Raw genomic sequence first — 18,624 nt, forward strand, 5'->3', positions numbered from 1 at the left:
ATATGGAGACCGGAACTGTGCACAGTGCTCCCAGTGTGGTCTAAATACATTTCTGTACACGAATTAAACATAACATCTCCACGTGTCATTTCTATCCCTCTGGATATGAGCCCTAATTCTCTGTTTTTATTTCTGATCTTATTAACCTGTATCACTGCTCAGAGTGAATTTTCCCCACGGTTCCCCAGATTCATCTGCTCCACCATCCCATTTAGATCCTTATTACCCGGGGCCGGGGTGGGGTGGGGGTGGGGTGGGGGGGAGAGAGTGTGTGTGACAGGCTTCATCTTCCTGTCGAAATGCAACAACTGACGGTGATCGATATCGGGTTTGATTCGTCAACGACAGAGCCTTTCGGTAAACGCCTCGGTGCCTCACTCTCTCCCTCTGTACCTCGGCGCCTCACACTCTCCCTCTGTACCTCGGTGCCTCACACCCCCCCTCTGTACCTCGGTGCCTCGCTCTCCCCCTCTGTACCTCGGTGCCTCACTCTCTCCCTCTGTACCTCGGTGCCTCACACTCTCCCTCTGTACCTCGGTGCCTCACACTCTCCCTCTGTACCTCGGTGCCTCGCTCTCCCCCTCTGTACCTCGGTGCCTCACACTCTCCCTCTGTACCTCGGTGCCTCGCTCTCCCCCTCTGTACCTCGGTGCCTCGCTCTCTCCCTCTGTACCTCGGTGCCTCTCTCTCCCTCTGTACCTCGGTGCCTCGCTCTCCCCCTCTGTACCTCGGTGCCTCACACCCCCCCTCTGTACCTCGGTGCCTCGCTCTCCCCCTCTGTACCTCGGTGCCTCACACCCCCCCTCTGTACCTCGGTGCCTCACACCCCCCCCCTCTGTACCTCGGTGCCTCTGTCTCTCCCTCTGTACCTCGGTGCCTCACTCTCTCCCTCTGTACCTCGGTGCCTCACTCTCCCCCTCTGTACCTCGGTGCCTCTCTCTCCCTCTGTACCTCGGTGCCTCTCTCTCCCTCTGTACCTCGGTGCCTCACTCACCCCCTCTGTACCTCGGTGCCTCACTCTCCCCCTCTGTACCTCGGTGCCTCTCTCTCCCTCTGTACCTCGGTGCCTCTCTCTCCCTCTGTACCTCGGTGCCTCTCTCTCTCCCTCTGTACCTCGGTGCCTCTCTCTCTCCCTCTGTACCTCGGTGCCTCGATCTCTCTCCCTCTGTACCTCGGTGCCTCGATCTCTCCCCCTCTGTACCTCGGTGCCTCGATCTCTCTCCCTCTGTACCTCGGTGCCTCGATCTCTCTCCCTCTGTACCTCGGTGCCTCACTCTCCCCCTCTGTACCTCGGTGCCTCACTCTCTCCCCCTCTGTACCTCGGTGCCTCACTCTCTCCCCCTCTGTACCTCGGTGCCTCTCTCTCCCTCTGTACCTCGGTGCCTCACTCTCTCCCTCTGTACCTCGGTGCCTCACTCTCCCCCTCTGTACCTCGGTGCTTCTCTCTCTCCCTCTGTACCTCGGTGCCTCACTACCCCCCTCTGTACCTCGGTGCCTCACTCTCTCCCCCTCTGTACCTCGGTGCCTCACTCCCCCCCTCTGTACCTCGGTGCCTCTCTCTCTCCCTCTGTACCTCGGTGCCTCTCTCTCCCTCTCTGTACCTCGGTGCCTCTCTCTCTCCCTCTGTACCTCGGTGCCTCTCTCTCCCTCTGTACCTCGGTGCCTCACTCTCCCCCTCTGTACCTCGGTGCCTCACCCTCTCCCTCTGTACCTCGGTGCCTCTCTCTCTCCCTCTGTACCTCGGTGCCTCGCTCTCTCCCTCTGTACCTCGGTGCCTCTCTCTCTCCCTCTGTACCTCGGTGCCTCACTCTCTCCCTCTGTACCTCTGTGCCTCTCTCTCCCTCTCTGTACCTCGGTGCCTCACTCTCTCCCTCTGTACCTCGGTGCCTCACTCTCTCCCTCTGTACCTCGGTGCCTCACTCTCTCCCTCTGTACCTCGGTGCCTCACTCTCTCCCGCGGTACCTCGGTGCCTCACTCTCTCTCCCTCAGTACCTCGGTGCCTCACACTCCCCCTCTGTACCTCGGTGCCTCACTCTCCCTCTCTGTACCTCGGTGCCTCTCTCTCCCTCTATACCTCGGTGCCTCACTCCCCCCCTCTGTACCTCGGTGCCTCTCTCTCCCTCTCTGTACCTCGGTGCCTCTCTCTCTCCCTCTGTACCTCGGTGCCTCTCTCTCCCTCTGTACCTCGGTGCCTCACTCTCCCCCTCTGTACCTCGGTGCCTCACACTCCCCCTCTGTACCTCGGTGCCTCACTCTCCCTCTCTGTACCTCGGTGCCTCTCTCTCCCTCTATACCTCGGTGCCTCACTCCCCCCCTCTGTACCTCGGTGCCTCTCTCTCCCTCTCTGTACCTCGGTGCCTCTCTCTCTCCCTCTGTACCTCGGTGCCTCACTCTCCCCCTCTGTACCTCGGTGCCTCACTCTCCCCCTCTGTACCTTGGTGCCTCTCTCTCCCTCTCTGTACCTCGGTGCCTCTCTCTCCCCCTCTGTACCTCGGTGCCTCACTCTCTCCCTCTGTACCTCGGTGCCTCTCTCTCCCCCTCTGTACCTCGGTGCCTCTCTCTCTCCCTCTGTACCTCGGTGCCTCTCTCTCTCCCTCTGTACCTCGGTGCCTCTCTCTCTCCCTCTGTACTAACCCCACCCTGTCCCGCTCGGTGTGATTGGGAAGGGGGTGGATTCTGTTCCATTGGCCCCAGCGCTGATCTCAGTGTAACATCCTTTCCCACGTTACACCTTTACCGATCTGTCCCCTGGACCGTCCACCCTGCTCCATCACTCGCGTTGCTCCCCATTCTGTTCCCTGTCTCCTGACTCCACACACTCCTGACCTTAGCCCTGACCCCTCACCGCACTGCTACCACTCCCCGTGTCTCTCTCACGCTTTCCACCCGAACTACATCGAATCAGCCGCTCGGTCCGTGACCTCACCAGGGACACACACACCAACAGACCGAATTCGGAGCAGGACGAGGCCATTCAGCCCCTTTATTCTGCCCCACCATTCAACAGGATCATGGCTGGTCTGATTGTGGCCTCAACTCCACCCTCCCTCTATCCCCGATAACCTTCGATCCCCTTGTTAGTCAAGAATCTAACCACCTCAGCCTTAAAAATATTCAAGGACCCAGATCCCTGGGGGAGAGAGTTCCACAGACTCACGGCCCTCAGAGAGAAAAATCCTCCTCATCTCCACCTTAAACAGGAGACCCTCATTTTTAAACTGTGTCCCCTCGTTCTAGTCTGTCCCGCAAGGGGAAACGTCCTCTCACCGTCCACCCTCTCACCGTCCACCCTCTCACCGTCCACCCTCTCACCGTCCACCCTCTCACCGTCCACCCTCTCACCGTCCACCCTCTCACCGTCCACCCTCTCACCGTCCACCCTCTCACCGTCCCCTCAGGGTCTTTTTATATTTCAATAAGATCACCTCTCATTCTTCTAAACTCCAGTGGGTAGTGGCCCGGCCTGTCCAACCTTTCCTCATAAGACAACAAACCCCCTTCACCCCAGGAATCAGCCCAGGGAACCTTCTCTGCACTCCTTCTAACACTTTCTTAACCAAGGAGACCAAAACTGTGCACTGCTCTCCAGATGTGGTCTCACCAACTGGAGCTAAACATCCCAACTTTTATTCTCCATCCCCCCCGGCAATAAAGGCCAACATTCCACTTGCCTTCCTGATCACTTGCTGTTCCGACATGCTAACCTTTCCCGATTCATGTACCAGGACACCCAGATCCCTCCACACCGCCCAGATCCCTCCGCACCGCCCAGGTCCCTCCGCACCGCCCAGATCCCTCCGCACCGCCCAGATCCCTCCGCACCGCCCAGATCCCTCCGCACCGCCCAGATCCCTCCGCACCGCCCAGATCCCTCCGCACCGCCCAGATCCCTCCGCACCTCAGAGTCCTGCAGCCTCTGTCCATTTACATCATTTGCTGATTTTCTATTCTTCCTGCCCAAGTGGACAAGTTCACATTTTCCCACATTATTCTCCAACTGCCAAATTTTTGCCCACTTACTTAACCCATCTACCCTTTTGCAGATTCCTAATGTCCTCTTCACAACTCACTTTCCTGCCCATCTTTGTGTCATTAGCAGATTCAGCAACAATACATTTGGTCCCTTCATCTAAGCCATTGATATAAATTATAAATAATTGAGGCCCCAACACTGATCCCTGTGACACCCCCATTCGTCACATCTTGCCAACCTGAAAAAGGCCCATTTATGCCTACTCTGTGTCCTGGTAGTTACCCAATCCTTTATCCATGCTAATAGGTTACTCTCTACACCTTGAGCTCTTATTTTGTGTAGTGACCTTTGATGTGGCACCTTGCTAAATGTCTTCTGGAAATCTAAGTACAGCACATCCACAGGTTCCCCTTGATCCATGCCGCTTGTTGCTTCCATAAAGAACACCAATAAATTAGTCAACCATGATTTCCCTTTCACAAAACCATGGTGACTCTGCCTGATAATATTGAGATTTTCTAAGTGCCCCACGATACACTCCTTAATAACAGATTCCAGCATTTTCCCTACTGCAGATGTTAATCTAACTGGTCTGTACTTTCCTGCTTTTTGTCTCCTTCCTTTCTTGAAAAGAGGAGTCACATTCCCTATTTTCCAATCTGATGGGACCTTTCCAGAATCGAGGGAATTTTGGAAAATTAAAACCAATGCATCCACGATCTCAGCAGTCACTCCTTTTCAGACCCGAGGATGAAATCCATCAGGACCCGGGGACTTGTCAGCTTTTAGTTCCAATAATTTTCTCAGTCCCCTTTCCTTGGGGATTGGAATTGTTTAAATTCCTCCCTCCCTCCCACCTCCTGATTCACAATTATTTCTGGGATGTTATTTGTATCCTCCACAATGAAGATGCAAAACATCTGTTCAGTTCATCCACCATTTCCTTATTATCCATTATTAATTCCCCAATCTCGCTCTCTAGAGGACCAACACTCACTTTACTCACTTGTTTCCTTTTTAAATACCTGCGGAAACTCTTACCATTTGTTTTAATATTTCTAGCTAAGTTACTCTCACACTCTAACTTCTCCTCCCTTATTATTTACTTAGTCATTCTTTGCTGTTCTTTATATCCTGTCCAATCTTCTGACCTGCAGAATTATATGCTATTTCTTTCAATTTGATACTATCTTAGCCACATATTGTGTGTCCTTCCCCTAGAGTCTTTCTTTCTCACTGGAATGTACCTTTTCTGAGTGTTCTGAAATATCTCCTTAAATTTCTGCCACTGCATCTTTACTGACCCATCCCTTAACCTAATTTCCCAGTTCACTTTAGCCAGCTCTGTCTTCATGCCCTCATGATTACCCTTATTTAAGTTTAATTTTTAATTTTACTTTTTAACACTAGTTTTAGATCCACTCCTCTCTCCCTCAAACTGAATGTGAAAATCAATCATATTATGATATGAGGTCATTAATTAATTCTGTCTCATGCACATTACCAGATCAAGTATAGCCTGCTCTCTGGCTGGTGCTAAAATGTGCTGCTCTAAGAAATTGTCTCGCAAACACTCTATGAACTCATCATCCAGGCTACCTTTGCCAATCTGATTTGTCCAATCTCTATGTAGATTAAAATCACCCAGGATTATTGCTGTACTTTTCTCACAAAATCACTCGAGTCTTACCTTGATTGTCCAGGTGCAGTCTATGTTGGGGGGGTAGAAGGTCGGATAGTACGGAGTGCTGATATTCCCAGATAATTCCGTCAGAGTGCCTCCACATTCTGAAAGAGGAAACATTTCACATATTGACCGAACTTCAGCAGGAAAAACACTGACAAAACAAAGAATTAAAGGAACAGGAGGAGGCCCATTCAGCCCCCTCGAGCCTGTTACACAGGAACAGGAGGAGGCCATTCAGCCCCCTCGAGCCTGTTACACAGGAACAGGAGGAGGCCATTCAGCCCCTCCAGCCTGTTCCTCCTTTCAATGAGATCATGGTTGTTCTGTGTCCTCCCTCCACATACCCACCTTTACCCATATCCCTTAATACCCGCTTTGGATAACAAATCTCTCCGATTTAAAATTAAGAATAGATCAATTTCCGTTTGGGGAAGAGAATTGAAACCTCTCCCTGTCCGTGTGTGTGTAGAAATCTTTCCTAACTTCACTCCTAAAAGATCAGCCTCTCATTTTTAGGCTCTGCCCCCTCGTCAATGTAAGATTAATCCCCACCGATGGGTGCTGCTCAGTGTAGGGTACTCACCGCCCATCTGTGGGTGCTGGTCTGTGTAGGGGTTTCACCTCATCCCTGGGTGCAGATTCATTTAGGGAACTCGCTCCCCACCTGTGGGTACAACTCCAGTGGGTGTCTCACAACCCCCCCACCCATGAGTGCTGCTCCAGTTGGTGTATCACCCCCACCACCCATGGGTGCTGCTCTGTGTGCGGTGCCCACAGCCGGTTGACTGAGTTCTCATGAACGTTGAGCAGAGAAACTCACCTTCCAGTTTGACTCGCTGGGTGAACTTGGCTGAGAATCCTTTAAAACTCTCGTTCTCATCACTCAGGAGGGTGACCAGCATCACATTGCCGGAGGATATCACAGAGAGGTGGTTAGTGGAGGGTCGCTTCCCACACTTCCTGTGGGGAAAGGGAGAGAGAGAGAGTGTGAGAGAGTGAGAGAGGGAGACCGGGAGAGAGAGAGAGAGAGAGAGAGTGAGAGAGAGTGAGAGAGAGAGAGTGAGAGAGAATGAGAGAGAGAGAGAGAGAGTGAGAGAGAGACAGTGAGAGAGAGTGTGAGAGAGTGAGAGAGAGTGAGAGAGAGACAGTGAGAGAGAGTGAGAGAGAGAGAGTGAGAGAGAGTGTGAGAGAGTGAGAGAGAGTGAGAGAGAGTGAGAGAGAGAGAGTGAGAGAGAGTGAGAGAGAGTGAGAGAGAGAGAGTGAGAGAGAGTGTGAGAGAGTGAGAGAGAGTGAGAGAGAGTGAGAGAGAGAGAGTGAGAGAGAGTGAGAGAGAGAGAGAGAGTGAGAGAGAGTGAGAGAGAGAGAGTGAGAGTGAGAGAGAGTGAGAGAGAGTGAGTGAGCGAGAGTGTGAGAGAGAGAGAGAGAGAGAGAGTGAGAGAGAGTGAGAGAGAGTGAGAGAGAGTGAGAGAGAGTGAGAGGGGGAGCCCGGGAGAGAGAGAGAACGTTGGAGACAGAGAGGGAGAGAAAGTGAGAGAGAAAGTCAGAGAAGGAGAGAGAGTAAGAGGGAGAGTGTGAGGAGTGAGTGACATTCACTCACTCGGAGGGAGGAGGGTGAGGAGCAAGTGAGGGTCACTCACTCGGAGGGAGGAGGGTGAGGAGCGAGTGAGGGTCACTCACTCGGAGGGAGGAGGGTGAGGAGGGTGAGGAGCGAGTGAGGGTCACTCACTCAGAAGGAGGAGGGTGAGGAGAGAGTGAGGGTCACTCACTCGGAGGGAGGAGGGTGAGGAGTGAGTGGCATTCACTCACTCGGAGGGAGGAGGGTGAGGAGCGAGTGAGGGTCACTCACTCGGAGGGAGGAGGGTGAGGAGCGAGTGAGGGTCACTCACTCGGAGGGAGGAGGGTGAGGAGCGAGTGAGGGTCACTCACTCGGAGGGAGGAGGGTGAGGAGCGAGTGAGGGTCACTCACTCGGAGGGAGGAGGGTGAAGAGCGAGTGAGGGTCACTCACTCGGAGGGAGGAGGGTGAGGAGCGAGTGAGGGTCACTCACTCAGAGGGAGGAGGGTGAGGAGCGAGTGAGGGTCACTCACTCAGAGGGAGGAGGGTGAGGAGCGAGTGAGGGTCTCTCACTCGAGGAGAAGAGGGTGAGGAGCGAGTGAGGGTCTCTCACTCGAGGAGAGGAGGGTGAGGAGCGAGTGAGGGTCACTCACTCGGAGGGAAGAGGGTGAGGAGCGAGTGAGGGTCACTCACTCGGAGGGAAGAGGGTGAGGAGCGAGTGAGGGTCTCTCAATCGAGGAGAGGAGGGTGAGGAGCGAGTGAGGGTCACTCACTCGGAGGGAGGAGGGTGAGGAGCGAGTGAGGGTCACTCACTCAGAGGGAAGAGCGAGTGAGGGTCACTCACTCGGAGGGAGGAGGGTGAGGAGCGAGTGAGGGTCACTCACTCGGAGGGAGGAGGTTGAGGAGTGAGTGAGGGTCACTCACTCGGAGAGAGGAGCGAGTGAGGGTCACTCACTCGGAGGGAGGAGGGTGAGGAGCGAGTGAGGGTCACTCATTCAGAGGGAGGAGGTTGAGGAGTGAGTGAGGGTCACTCACTCGGAGAGAGGAGCGAGTGAGGGTCACTCACTCGGAGGGAGGAGGGTGAGGAGCAAGCGAGGGTCTCTCACTCGGAGGGAGGAGGTTGAGGAGTGAGTGAGGGTCACTCACTCGGAGAGAGGAGCGAGTGAGGGTCACTCACTCGGAGGGAGGAGGGTGAGGAGCGAGCGAGGGTCTCTCACTCGGAGGGAGGAGGGAGAGGAGCGAGTGAGGGTCACTCACTCGGAGGGAGGAGGGTGAGGAGCGAGTGAGGGTCACTCACTCGGAGAGAGGAGCGAGTGAGGGTCACTCACTCGGAGGGAGGAGGGTGAGGAGCGAGTGAGGGTCACTCACTCGGAGAGAGGAGCGAGTGAGGGTCATTCACTCGGAGGGAGGAGGGTGAGGAGCGAGTGAGGGTCACTCACTCGGAGGGAGGAGGGTGAGGAGTGAAATGGTTGGAAGAGTTGGTTAATTCTCTGGGATGGCGGAGAGGGAATTGACCACTGGGGGAGTGACCGCTGGGACAGGAGGAATTGGGTAAATGTTGATGTCTCCGCACAGATTCAATATGCGTCTGTCTCCTCCCTGTTTCTCTGAGTTTCTTTGCTTTCGGGGAAGGTACACCTGGAATTTAGCAATCGAAATTCGGATACTGTTTACACAATGGGTGGCCGGGGTCTGGAACGTTCCACCCGAGGGTGTGGCGGAGGCTGATTCAATCGAGGATTTCAAATGGGAACTGGTTAATCTGAAGAGGGAAAAATGTGCAGGATAACAGGGAGAGGGTCAGGGAGCGGGGCGATGTGAGCAGAGGGCTGCAGGGACATGATGGGCTGAATGGCCTTCTCCTCTTCTGTACCTATGCGATACCCTATTTCTATGGGAGATGTCAGTGAAGCGATCCATTCTGTCTTATACAGGGCTGCGATGTTCCAACATCCCCTTCTGAAGATTGAACATGTGCTCGGAGATACTGGGTGCAAATCAATATTAATCAGAACAGGAAAATCAAAGGATAAACCAGAGAGAGAGAGAGAGACACAGAGAGAGACACAGAGAGAGAGAGCATGAGGAGGAGGGAGGGTGAGGCAGAGAGAGGAAATTATGATTCAGCCAACAATCTAACACCAGAGGGTAAACCCTGGCAGCCAAAACAAATCAGAAAATTATCACATAACACTCAGCTCACAAAGTGTGCATTCCCTGATCCACACACTCCTAAACAAACACTCAGGACAGGTACAGCGCGGGGTTAGCTTCAGAGTAAAGATCCCTCTACACTGTCCCCATCAAACACTCCCAGGACAGGTACAGCACGGGGTTAGATACAGAGTAAAGCTCCCTCTACACTGTCCCCATCAAACACTCCCAGGACAGGTACAGCACGGGGTTAGATACAGAGTAAAGCTCCCACTACACTGTCCCCATCAATCACTCCCAGGACAGGTACAGCCCGGGGTTAGATACAGAGTAAAGCTCCCTCTACACTGTACTCATCAAACACTCCCAGGACAGGTACAGCACGGGGTTAGATACAGAGTAAAGCTCCCTCTACACTGTACTCATCAAACACTCCCAGGACAGGTACAGCACGGGGTTAGATACAGAGTAAAGCTCCCTCTACACCGTCCCCATCAAACACTCCCAGGACAGGTACAGCACGGGGTTAGATACAGAGTAAAGCTCCCTCTACACTGTCCCCATCAAACACTCCCAGGACAGGTACAGCACGGGGTTAGATACAGAGTAAAGCTCCCTCTACACTGTCCCCATCAAACACTCCCAGGACAGGTACAGCACGGGGTTAGATACAGAGTAAAGCTCCCCCTGCACCGTCCCCATCGAACACTCCCAGGACAGGTACAGCACGGGGTTAGATGAGGAACGCGAGGTGACCGCTTACTTGGTGATGACATCATCCTCTGCCGGGCTCAGCGAATCATGAACCATGACGAAATCATTGCCACAGTCATCGTCAGTGTTGAAGTCCAAGAATTCGAGGTAGATGACGTGGTCTCTTGCCGCTCGAAGGACCCACTGGCAGTGAATGTTGTTGGGATATCCATTTTTGTTATATCCTGGAGAGGTGAATGTCAACTCTGTGTCCTTTGCATGGTAAGTGTGATAACAGTCTCCTGTGAATATACCATACAGAGCATTAAAAACCCGCCCAGCATAACAGGTATCCAACTGTGAGTGAGAGAACGAGGGATCAACAGAGACAGGGCAAAAGAGAGAGAGACAGGGCGATAGAGAGAGAGAGACAGGGAGAGAGAGAGAGAGACAGGGAGAGAGAGAGAGAGACAGGGAGAGAGAGAGAGAGACAGGGAGAGAGAGAGAGAGAGACAGGGAGATAGAGACAGAGAGACAGGGAGATAGAGAGAGAGAGAGGGAGATAGAGAGAGAGACAGGGAGATAGAGAGAGAGACAGGGAGAGAGAGAGAGTGACAGGGAGAGAGAGAGAGAGAGAGACAGGGCGATAGAGACAGAGAGACAGGGAGATAGAGAGAGAGAGAGGGAGATAGAGAGAGAGACAGGGAGATAGAGAGAGAGACAGGGAGAGAGAGAGAGTGACAGGGAGAGAGAGAGAGACAGGGCGATAGAGAGAGAGACAGGGAGATAGAGAGAGAGAGACAGGGAGATAGAGAGAGAGACAGAGAGAGAGAGAGAGAGAGACAGGGAGAGAGAGAGAGAGAGACAGGGAGAGATAGAGAGAGACAGGGCGATAGAGAGCGAGACAGGGAGAGAGAGAGAGAGACAGGGAGAGAGGGAGAGAGACAGGGCGATAGAGAGAGAGACAGGGAGATAGAGAGAGAGAGACAGGGAGAGAGAGAGACAGAGAGAGAGAGAGACAGGGAGAGAGAGAGAGAGAGACAGGGAGAGAGAGAGAGACAGGGCGATAGAGAGAGAGAGACATGGCGATAGAGAGAGAGACAGGGAGAGAGAGAGAGAGACAGGGCGATAGAGAGAGAGAGACAGGGAGATAGAGAGAGAGAGACAGGGAGAGAGAGAGAGAGAGAGAGACAGGGAGAGAGAGAGAGAGACAGGGAAAGAGAGAGAGAGACAGGGAGAGAGAGAGAGAGAGACAGGGAGAGAGAGAGAGAGACAGAGCGATAGAGAGAGAGAGACAGGGAGATAGAGAGAGAGAGACTGGGAGATAGATAGAGAGAGACAGGGAGAGAGAGAGAGAGACAGGGCGATAGAGAGAGAGACAGGGCGATAGAGAGAGAGACAGGGCAATAGAGAGAGAGAGACAGGGAGAGAGAGAGAGAGACAGGGAGATAGAGAGAGAGACAGGGCGATAGAGAGAGAGAGACAGGGAGAGAGGGAGAGAGACAGGGAGAGAGAGAGAGAGACAGGGCGATAGAGAGAGAGCGACAGGGCGATAGAGAGAGAGAGACAGGGCGATAGAGAGAGAAAGACAAGGAGAGAGAGAGAGAGACAGGGAGAGAGAGAGTGAGACAGGGCGAAAGAGAGAGAGACAGGGAGATAGAGAGAGAGACATGGAGAGAGAGAGAGAGAGACAGGGAGAGAGAGAGAGAGAGACAGGGAGAGAGAGAGAGAGACAGGGCGATAGAGAGAGAGACAGGGAGAGAGAGAGAGAGACAGGGAGAGAGAGAGAGAGACAGGGAGAGAGAGAGAGACAGGGAGAGAGAGAGAGAGACAGGGAGAGAGAGAGAGAGACAGGGAGAGAGAGAGAGACAGGGAGAGAGAGAGAGACAGGGAGAGAGAGAGAGACAGGGAGAGAGAGAGAGAGACAGGGAGAGAGAGAGAGAGACAGGGAGAGAGAGAGAGACAGGGAGAAAGAGAGAGAGAGACAGGGAGATAGAGAGAGAGACAGGGAGAGAGAGAGAGAGACAGGGAGAGAGAGAGAGAGACAGGGAGAGAGAGAGAGAGACAGGGAGAGAGAGACAGGGAGAGAGAGAGAGAGACAGGGCGATAGAGAGAGAGACAGGGAGAGAGAGAGAGAGACAGGGAGAGAGAGAGAGAGACAGGGAGAGAGAGAGAGAGACAGGGAGAGAGAGAGAGAGACAGGGAGAGCGGGTGAGCGGGGCTGGGGTAGAGGGTGAGGAAGATACGGTGCAGAAGAAAGGAAGGAAGGGCAAGGGAGAAACAGACCGCCGGCCGTTAGACAGACAGACAGGCATGCCAGGGGAGACAGGTGCACAGACAGGTTATGACGGACAGACAGACAGGGGGAGACGGACATACAGATGGGGGGAGATGGGTGGATAGACAGACGTGGGTGAGACGGTCGGACAGACAGGGTGAGACAGGCAGACCGACGGAGGGGAGACAGACAGACACACGGGTGGGAGACCGACAGACGGATGGGGGAACAGACAGACAGGCGGGGTGGAGACAGATAGATGAGCCGGGGGAGACTCAGACAGACATGCAGAGGGAAATGGGCTGTTGGGGAGGGGGGAGGGAGGTGGTATGGGTGGTGGGACAAGAGAGGAGAGGGGCAGATCGGGAGAACAGACAGGACTTACTCTCTTCCGGGTTCATCACCAGCTTCGAATTAGCAACTGGGGAAGAAATTCAACAAAGAATTAAATATAATCACCCCAGTGAGAGTCAGTGTGTGTGGGACCCGTACCCCAGTGAGAGTCGGTGTGTGTGGGACCCGTACCCCAGTGAGGGTCAGTGTGTGTGGGACCCGTACCCCAGTGAGAGTCAGTGTGTGTGGGACCCGTACCCCAGTGAGGGTCAGTGCGTGTGGGACCCGTACCCCAGTGAGAGTCAGTGTGTGTGGGACCCGTACCCCAGTGAGGGTCAGTGTGTGTGGGACCCGTACCCCAGTGAGAGTCAGTGTGTGTGGGACCCGTACCCCAGTGAGAGTCAGTGTGGGTGGGACCCGTACCCCAGTGAGAGTCAGTGTGTGTGTGACCCGTACCCCAGTGAGAGTCAGTGTGTGTGGGACCCGTACCCCAGTGAGAGTCAGTGTGTGTGGGACCCGTACACCAGTGAGAGTCAGTGTGTGTGGGACCCGTACCCCAGTGAGAGTCCGTGTGTGTGGGACCCGTACCCCAGTGAGAGTCGGTGTGTGTGGGACCCGTAACCCAGTGAGAGTCAGTGTGTGTGGGACCCGTACCCCAGTGAGAGTCGGTGTGTGTGGGACCCGTACCCCAGTGAGAGTCAGTGTGTGTGGGACCCGTACCCCAGTGAGAGTCGGTGTGTGTGGGACCCGTACCCCAGTGAGAGTCAGTGTGTGTGGGACCCGTACCCCAGTGAGAGTCAGTGTGTGTGGCGCCCGTTCCCCAGTGAGAGTCAGTGTGTGTGGGACCCGTACCCCAGTGAGAGTCAGTGTGTGTGGGACCGGTACCCCAGTGAGAGTCAGTGTGTGTGGGACCCGTACCCCAGTCAGAGTCAGTGTGTGTGGGACCCGTACCCCAGTGAGAGTCAGTGCATGTGGGACCCGTACCCCAGTGAGAGTCAGTGCGTGTGGGACCCGTACCCCAGTGAGAGTCAGTGTGTGTGGCGCCCGTTCCCCAGTGAGAGTCAGTGTGTGTGGGACCCGTACCCCAGTGAGAGTCAGTGTGTGTGGGACCGGTACCCCAGTGAGAGTCAGTGCGTGTGGGACCCGTACCCCAGTCAGAGTCAGTGCGTGTGGGACCCGTACCCCAGTGAGAGTCAGTGCGTGTGGGACCCGTACCCCAGTGAGAGTCAGTGCGTGTGGGACCCGTACCCCGGTGAGAGTCAGTGTGTGTGGGACCCGTACCCCGGTGAGAGTCAGTGTGTGTGGGACCCGTACCCCGGTGAGAGTCAGTGTGTGTGGGACCCGTACCCCGGTGAGAGTCAGTGTGTGTGGAACCCGTACCCCGGTGAGAGTCAGTGTGTGTGGGACCCGTACCCCGGTGAGAGTCAGTGTGTGTGGGACCCGTACCCCGGTGAGAGTCAGTGTGTGTGGGACCCGTACCCCAGTGAGAGTCACTGTGTGTGGGACCCGTACCCCGGTGAGTGTTAGTTCGGGTACAGTACAGTGGCTGGTCTGTATACTCACGGGACGAGGTGACTGAGGTGATGGTGACATCGCTGAACAGCTGTGATCTGCGGACCTGCTGAACAGTTTCGCGCAGGCTCCCGGTCAGCGCGTCCTTACTGAACTTGGGCAGCACGTCCTTGTGTTCTGGAGGGATCTCGAATTGGGCGTAGTAATACGCCTTCAGGTCAGGGCCATCACTAACAGAGGGAGACACACACCAGGGAGAGGGGTTAACATTTCACCTCCACACGACAGCCCAAAGCCTCCCAGCCAGTGAAGCAGGCTTTATTTTTAGAAGCGAGGTCACTGTTGTAATGTAGGAAATTGATGCACAGCAAGATCCCACAAATAGCAATGTGCTTGGGGGATCAATTTTGTGCAGCACTCCCTCAGCACTGACCCTCCAACAGTGCAGCACTCCCTCAGTACTGACCCTCCGACAGTGCAGCGCTCCCTCAGTACTGACCCTCCGACAGTGCAGCACTCCCTCAGTACTGACCCTCCGACAGTGCAGCACTCCCTCAGTACTGACCCTCCGACAGTGCGGCACTCCCTCAGTACTGTCCCTCCGACAGTGCGGCACTCCCTCAGTACTGACCCTCCGACGGTGCGGCACTCCCTCAGTACTGACCCTCTGACGGTGCGGCACTCCCTCAGTACTGACCCTCCGACAGTGCGGCACTCCCTCAGTACTGACCCTCCGACAGTGCGGCACTCCCTCAGTACTGACCCTCCGACAGTGCGGCACTCCCTCAGTACTGACCCTCCGACAGTGCGGCACTCCCACAGTACTGACCCTCCGACAGTGCGGCACTCCCTCAGTACTGTCCCTCCGACAGTGCGGCACTCCCTCAGCACTGACCCTCCAACAGTGCGGCACACCCTCAGTACTGACCCTCCGACAGTGTAGCATTCCCTCAGTACTGACCCTCCGACTGTGCGGTACTCCCTCAGTACTGACCCTCCGACAGTGCGGCACTCCCTCAGTACTGACCCTCCGACAGTGCGGCACTCCCTCAGCACTGACCCTCCGACAGTGCGGCACTCCCTCAGTACTGGCACTGGGAATATCAGCCTGGATTTTGGGCTCAAGTATCAGGATTGGAATCTTGAGCTGATAACTGCTTTACCCAGAACCAGAGGGAGCATCCTGCTGATCAACCCACAGCCAATTCCCTCCTTACCTGTAGTCAAACACACGAGACATCACAAAAAAGGAGGAGAGTTCAGGTACTTTCTTACAAGAGGCATTAATCTGCAAAAAGGAACAGAAAAGCATTCACCATTGCAGGCAGCATGTTGCAATGCATTACACATCGACACACACACACACACACACACACACACTGACTGTCCATTAAATGCTGACACACAGTATTATAGTCCAATACGCACTATCACACATAGTTTTATAGTCCATTTCATACAGTAAGCAGCATATTTTATTATATCCTGTTGGACTATGGATTAGAATTACAATGGCTGCAGTTTGAAAGACGTGTCCACTGGAACAGGATGAGAGATATATACAATGTTGCAGTCCTGGAACAGTTTGGGTCATGAAAGACAGGATGGTGCCATAAAGGAGTCCTGGACCAAGGGAGCTGCCTGACAACAGCATTTTAATTAGCTCCTGACCAGGTGACCAGGGTTTGTGTGAGGGCAGTGCAGCAGAATAGCTTGTAGCCTGAAAGGAAAAAGACCTAAAACCTCTCTCTGCTGTGTGTGTCAGATTCCAGTAATTCTACAATAACAGCGAGCTGGCTTTTTCTCCTCATATCTCTATAACCTGCTCTCTCTCTGAAAGCCCCTGTCAAGAGGAAAAGGGGGAAATCACCGTTAGAGACACTGAAAGGTAAGTGCATAACCAGTGAACTAAAGACTGAAAGTGCTGGAAGACCACCTCGTGTCATCAATAAAGAACTGAAAGGAATCAGGAAGACCATCGGATGAAAATCAACCCATCGAATCCTGTACCCCGGGATTGGTGCTATTGAACTGTTTTATCACACCCTTAAAATCCATGTTTTTGTGTGTCTTACGTGTCTTGTATGTGTGTGTGTATAGGGATTTAAGAAGGGGTAGAGTTTAGGTTATAGAGTTAGAAATTAGCAGTTCATATTTCTTTTGCCGCTAGTTAAAGAGAATTTGTTCAATAAACAGTTATTTACTTATTAAGTTTACAAACCCGGTGCTCGTATTCTGTTAACCGAAACTGAACAGTTAGGTAGAATTGGGGAATTCTGGTGCTTTGATCAAACTTGTTCATATTTGTCACTGCTCGGGGAGCAGTGGGGCTCGATGTTACAGTGCAGTGTCCACTGTGAGTCCTGGCAACGTCTGGGGGCTCAACTGAGATATGTTGGAACAGAAGACAAGGACGATTTGGGTGTGGGTTTAGTAAGTAATAAAAGCGAGAAGGAAACACCGGGTTTCTACTGTCAAATATAAGATGGCTCTGGAAACTGCCAGAGAGTTCCTGCAAGTGGGAGAGGTGTCCCTGACAATTTCACCAGGGACCCCAGAAGCCAGGCTCATCGAATTGGCAAGTCAACTAAGAGTAGGATTGCCTGCCAAAGCGAGGAAGGCAGAGATAATCGAAGAGGCAGCACAGGATTTAAAACTGGAAGGAATACCGGAGAGACTGAGTTCTCCGAGGGGCGGTCCAGTGGGGTAAATGTTTAAATTGGCACAAGCCCTTCCAAAGATTGAGGGAAGGGATGTTGAAGCGTTCTTGATATGGTTTGAGAAGAGAAGCCAAGCAGATGAACGGGACAAAGGGAAAACTGGGCAATGCCCAGGCTGAGCAAATTGACAGGTAGAGCACAGGAAATTTATGCTTCACTGTCAGAGGAGGTTTCTCGGGAGGAGGGTGGAAAAGGAGTTTTAGAATTTAAGGAAACAGCCTGGGCAAACTTACCTTGGATCTGAGAGGATTAAGCAAAGTAATTTTGAAAGGTGGATGCGAGCATTAGGAGTGGAAACTACAGATGAAGGTCTCAGAGAGACCATTCTCTTGGAAGAATGTGAAAGCCCCCTATCTTCTGTAATAAGAACCCATGTTAAGGACCAAAGAGTTATAACTGCTAGACACTGTCACAGTCCATGGCGCACTGGGGTACACACAGTGTCACAGTCCATGGCGCACTGGGGTACACACAGTGTCACAGTCCATGGCGCACTGGGGTACACACAGTGTCACAGTCCATGGCGCACTGGGGTACACACAGTGTCACAGTCCATGGTGCACTGGGGTACACACAGTGTCACAGTCCATGGCGCACTGGGGTACACACAGTGTCACAGTCCATTACACACTGGGGTACACACAGTGTCACAGTCCATGGCACACTGGGGTACACACAGTGTCACAGTCCATTACACACTGGGGTAAACACCGTGTCACAGTCCATGGCGCACTGGGGTACACACAGTGTCACAGTCCATTACACACTGGGGTACACACAGTGTCACAGTCCATGGCACACTGGGGTACACACAGTGTCACAGTCCATGGCGCACTGGGGTACACACAGTGTCACAATCCATGGCACACTGGGGTACACACAGTGTCACAATCCATGGCACACTGGGGTACACACAGTGTCACAGTCCATTACACACTGGGGTACACACAGTGTCACAGTCCATGGCACACTGGGGTACACACAGTGTCACAGTCCATAGCAAACTGGGGTACACACAGTGTCACAATCCATGGCACACTGGGGTACACACAGTGTCACAGTCCATTACACACTGGGGTACACACAGTGTCACAGTCCATGGCGCACTGAGGTACACACAGTGTCACAGTCCATGGCGCACTGGGGTACACACAGTGTCACAGTCCATGGCACACTGGGGTACACACAGTGTCACAGTCCATGGCGCACTGGGGTACACACAGTGTCACAGTCCATGGCACACTGGGGTACACACAGTGTCACAGTCCATGGTGCACTGGGGTACACACAGTGACACAGTCCATGGTGCACTGGGGTAAATACAGTGTCACAGTCCATGGTGCACTGGGGTAAACACAGTGTCACAGTCCATTACACACTGGGGTACACACAGTGTCACAGTCCATGGCACACTGGAGTACACACAGTGTCACAGTCCATGGCGCACTGGGGTAAACACAGTGTCACAGTCCATTACACACTGGGGTACGCACAGTGTCACAGTCCATGGCACACTGGGGTACACACAGTGTCACAGTCCATGGTGCACTGGGGTACACACAGTGTCACAGTCCATGGCGCACTGGGGTACACACAGTGTCACAGTCCATGGCGCACTGGGGTACACACAGTGTCACAGTCCATTACACACTGGGGTACACACAGTGACACAGTCCATGGTGCACTGGGGTACACACAGTGTCACAGTCCATGGTGCACT

The 18,624-nt window shown here is 53.7% G+C and overlaps 1 protein-coding gene across 1 annotated transcript in view; it reads right to left on the minus strand.

Moving 5' to 3' along the window:
• The window catches only part of LOC144677693 (suppressor of tumorigenicity 14 protein homolog), a gene marked incomplete at its 3' end in the record, with an annotated part of 29,857 nt that extends 13,371 nt beyond the window's left edge, over positions 1–16,486 (minus strand). The window contains exons 1-7 of the mRNA XM_078537729.1: positions 16,406–16,486; positions 15,402–15,472; positions 14,236–14,414; positions 12,725–12,760; positions 10,132–10,363; positions 6,482–6,621; positions 5,665–5,762 (exon numbers count right to left, since the gene is read on the minus strand). Of these exons, the coding sequence (XP_078393855.1) occupies positions 5,665–5,762; positions 6,482–6,621; positions 10,132–10,363; positions 12,725–12,760; positions 14,236–14,414; positions 15,402–15,472; positions 16,406–16,486 (837 nt within the window). The remainder of the gene's footprint in view (positions 1–5,664; positions 5,763–6,481; positions 6,622–10,131; positions 10,364–12,724; positions 12,761–14,235; positions 14,415–15,401; positions 15,473–16,405) is intronic.
• Positions 16,487–18,624: the final 2,138 nt, after the last annotated feature.

This window comes from Cetorhinus maximus, unplaced genomic scaffold (assembly GCF_964194155.1).
Source record: "Cetorhinus maximus unplaced genomic scaffold, sCetMax3.hap1.1 HAP1_SCAFFOLD_2897, whole genome shotgun sequence".
NCBI lineage: Eukaryota > Metazoa > Chordata > Chondrichthyes > Lamniformes > Cetorhinidae > Cetorhinus > Cetorhinus maximus.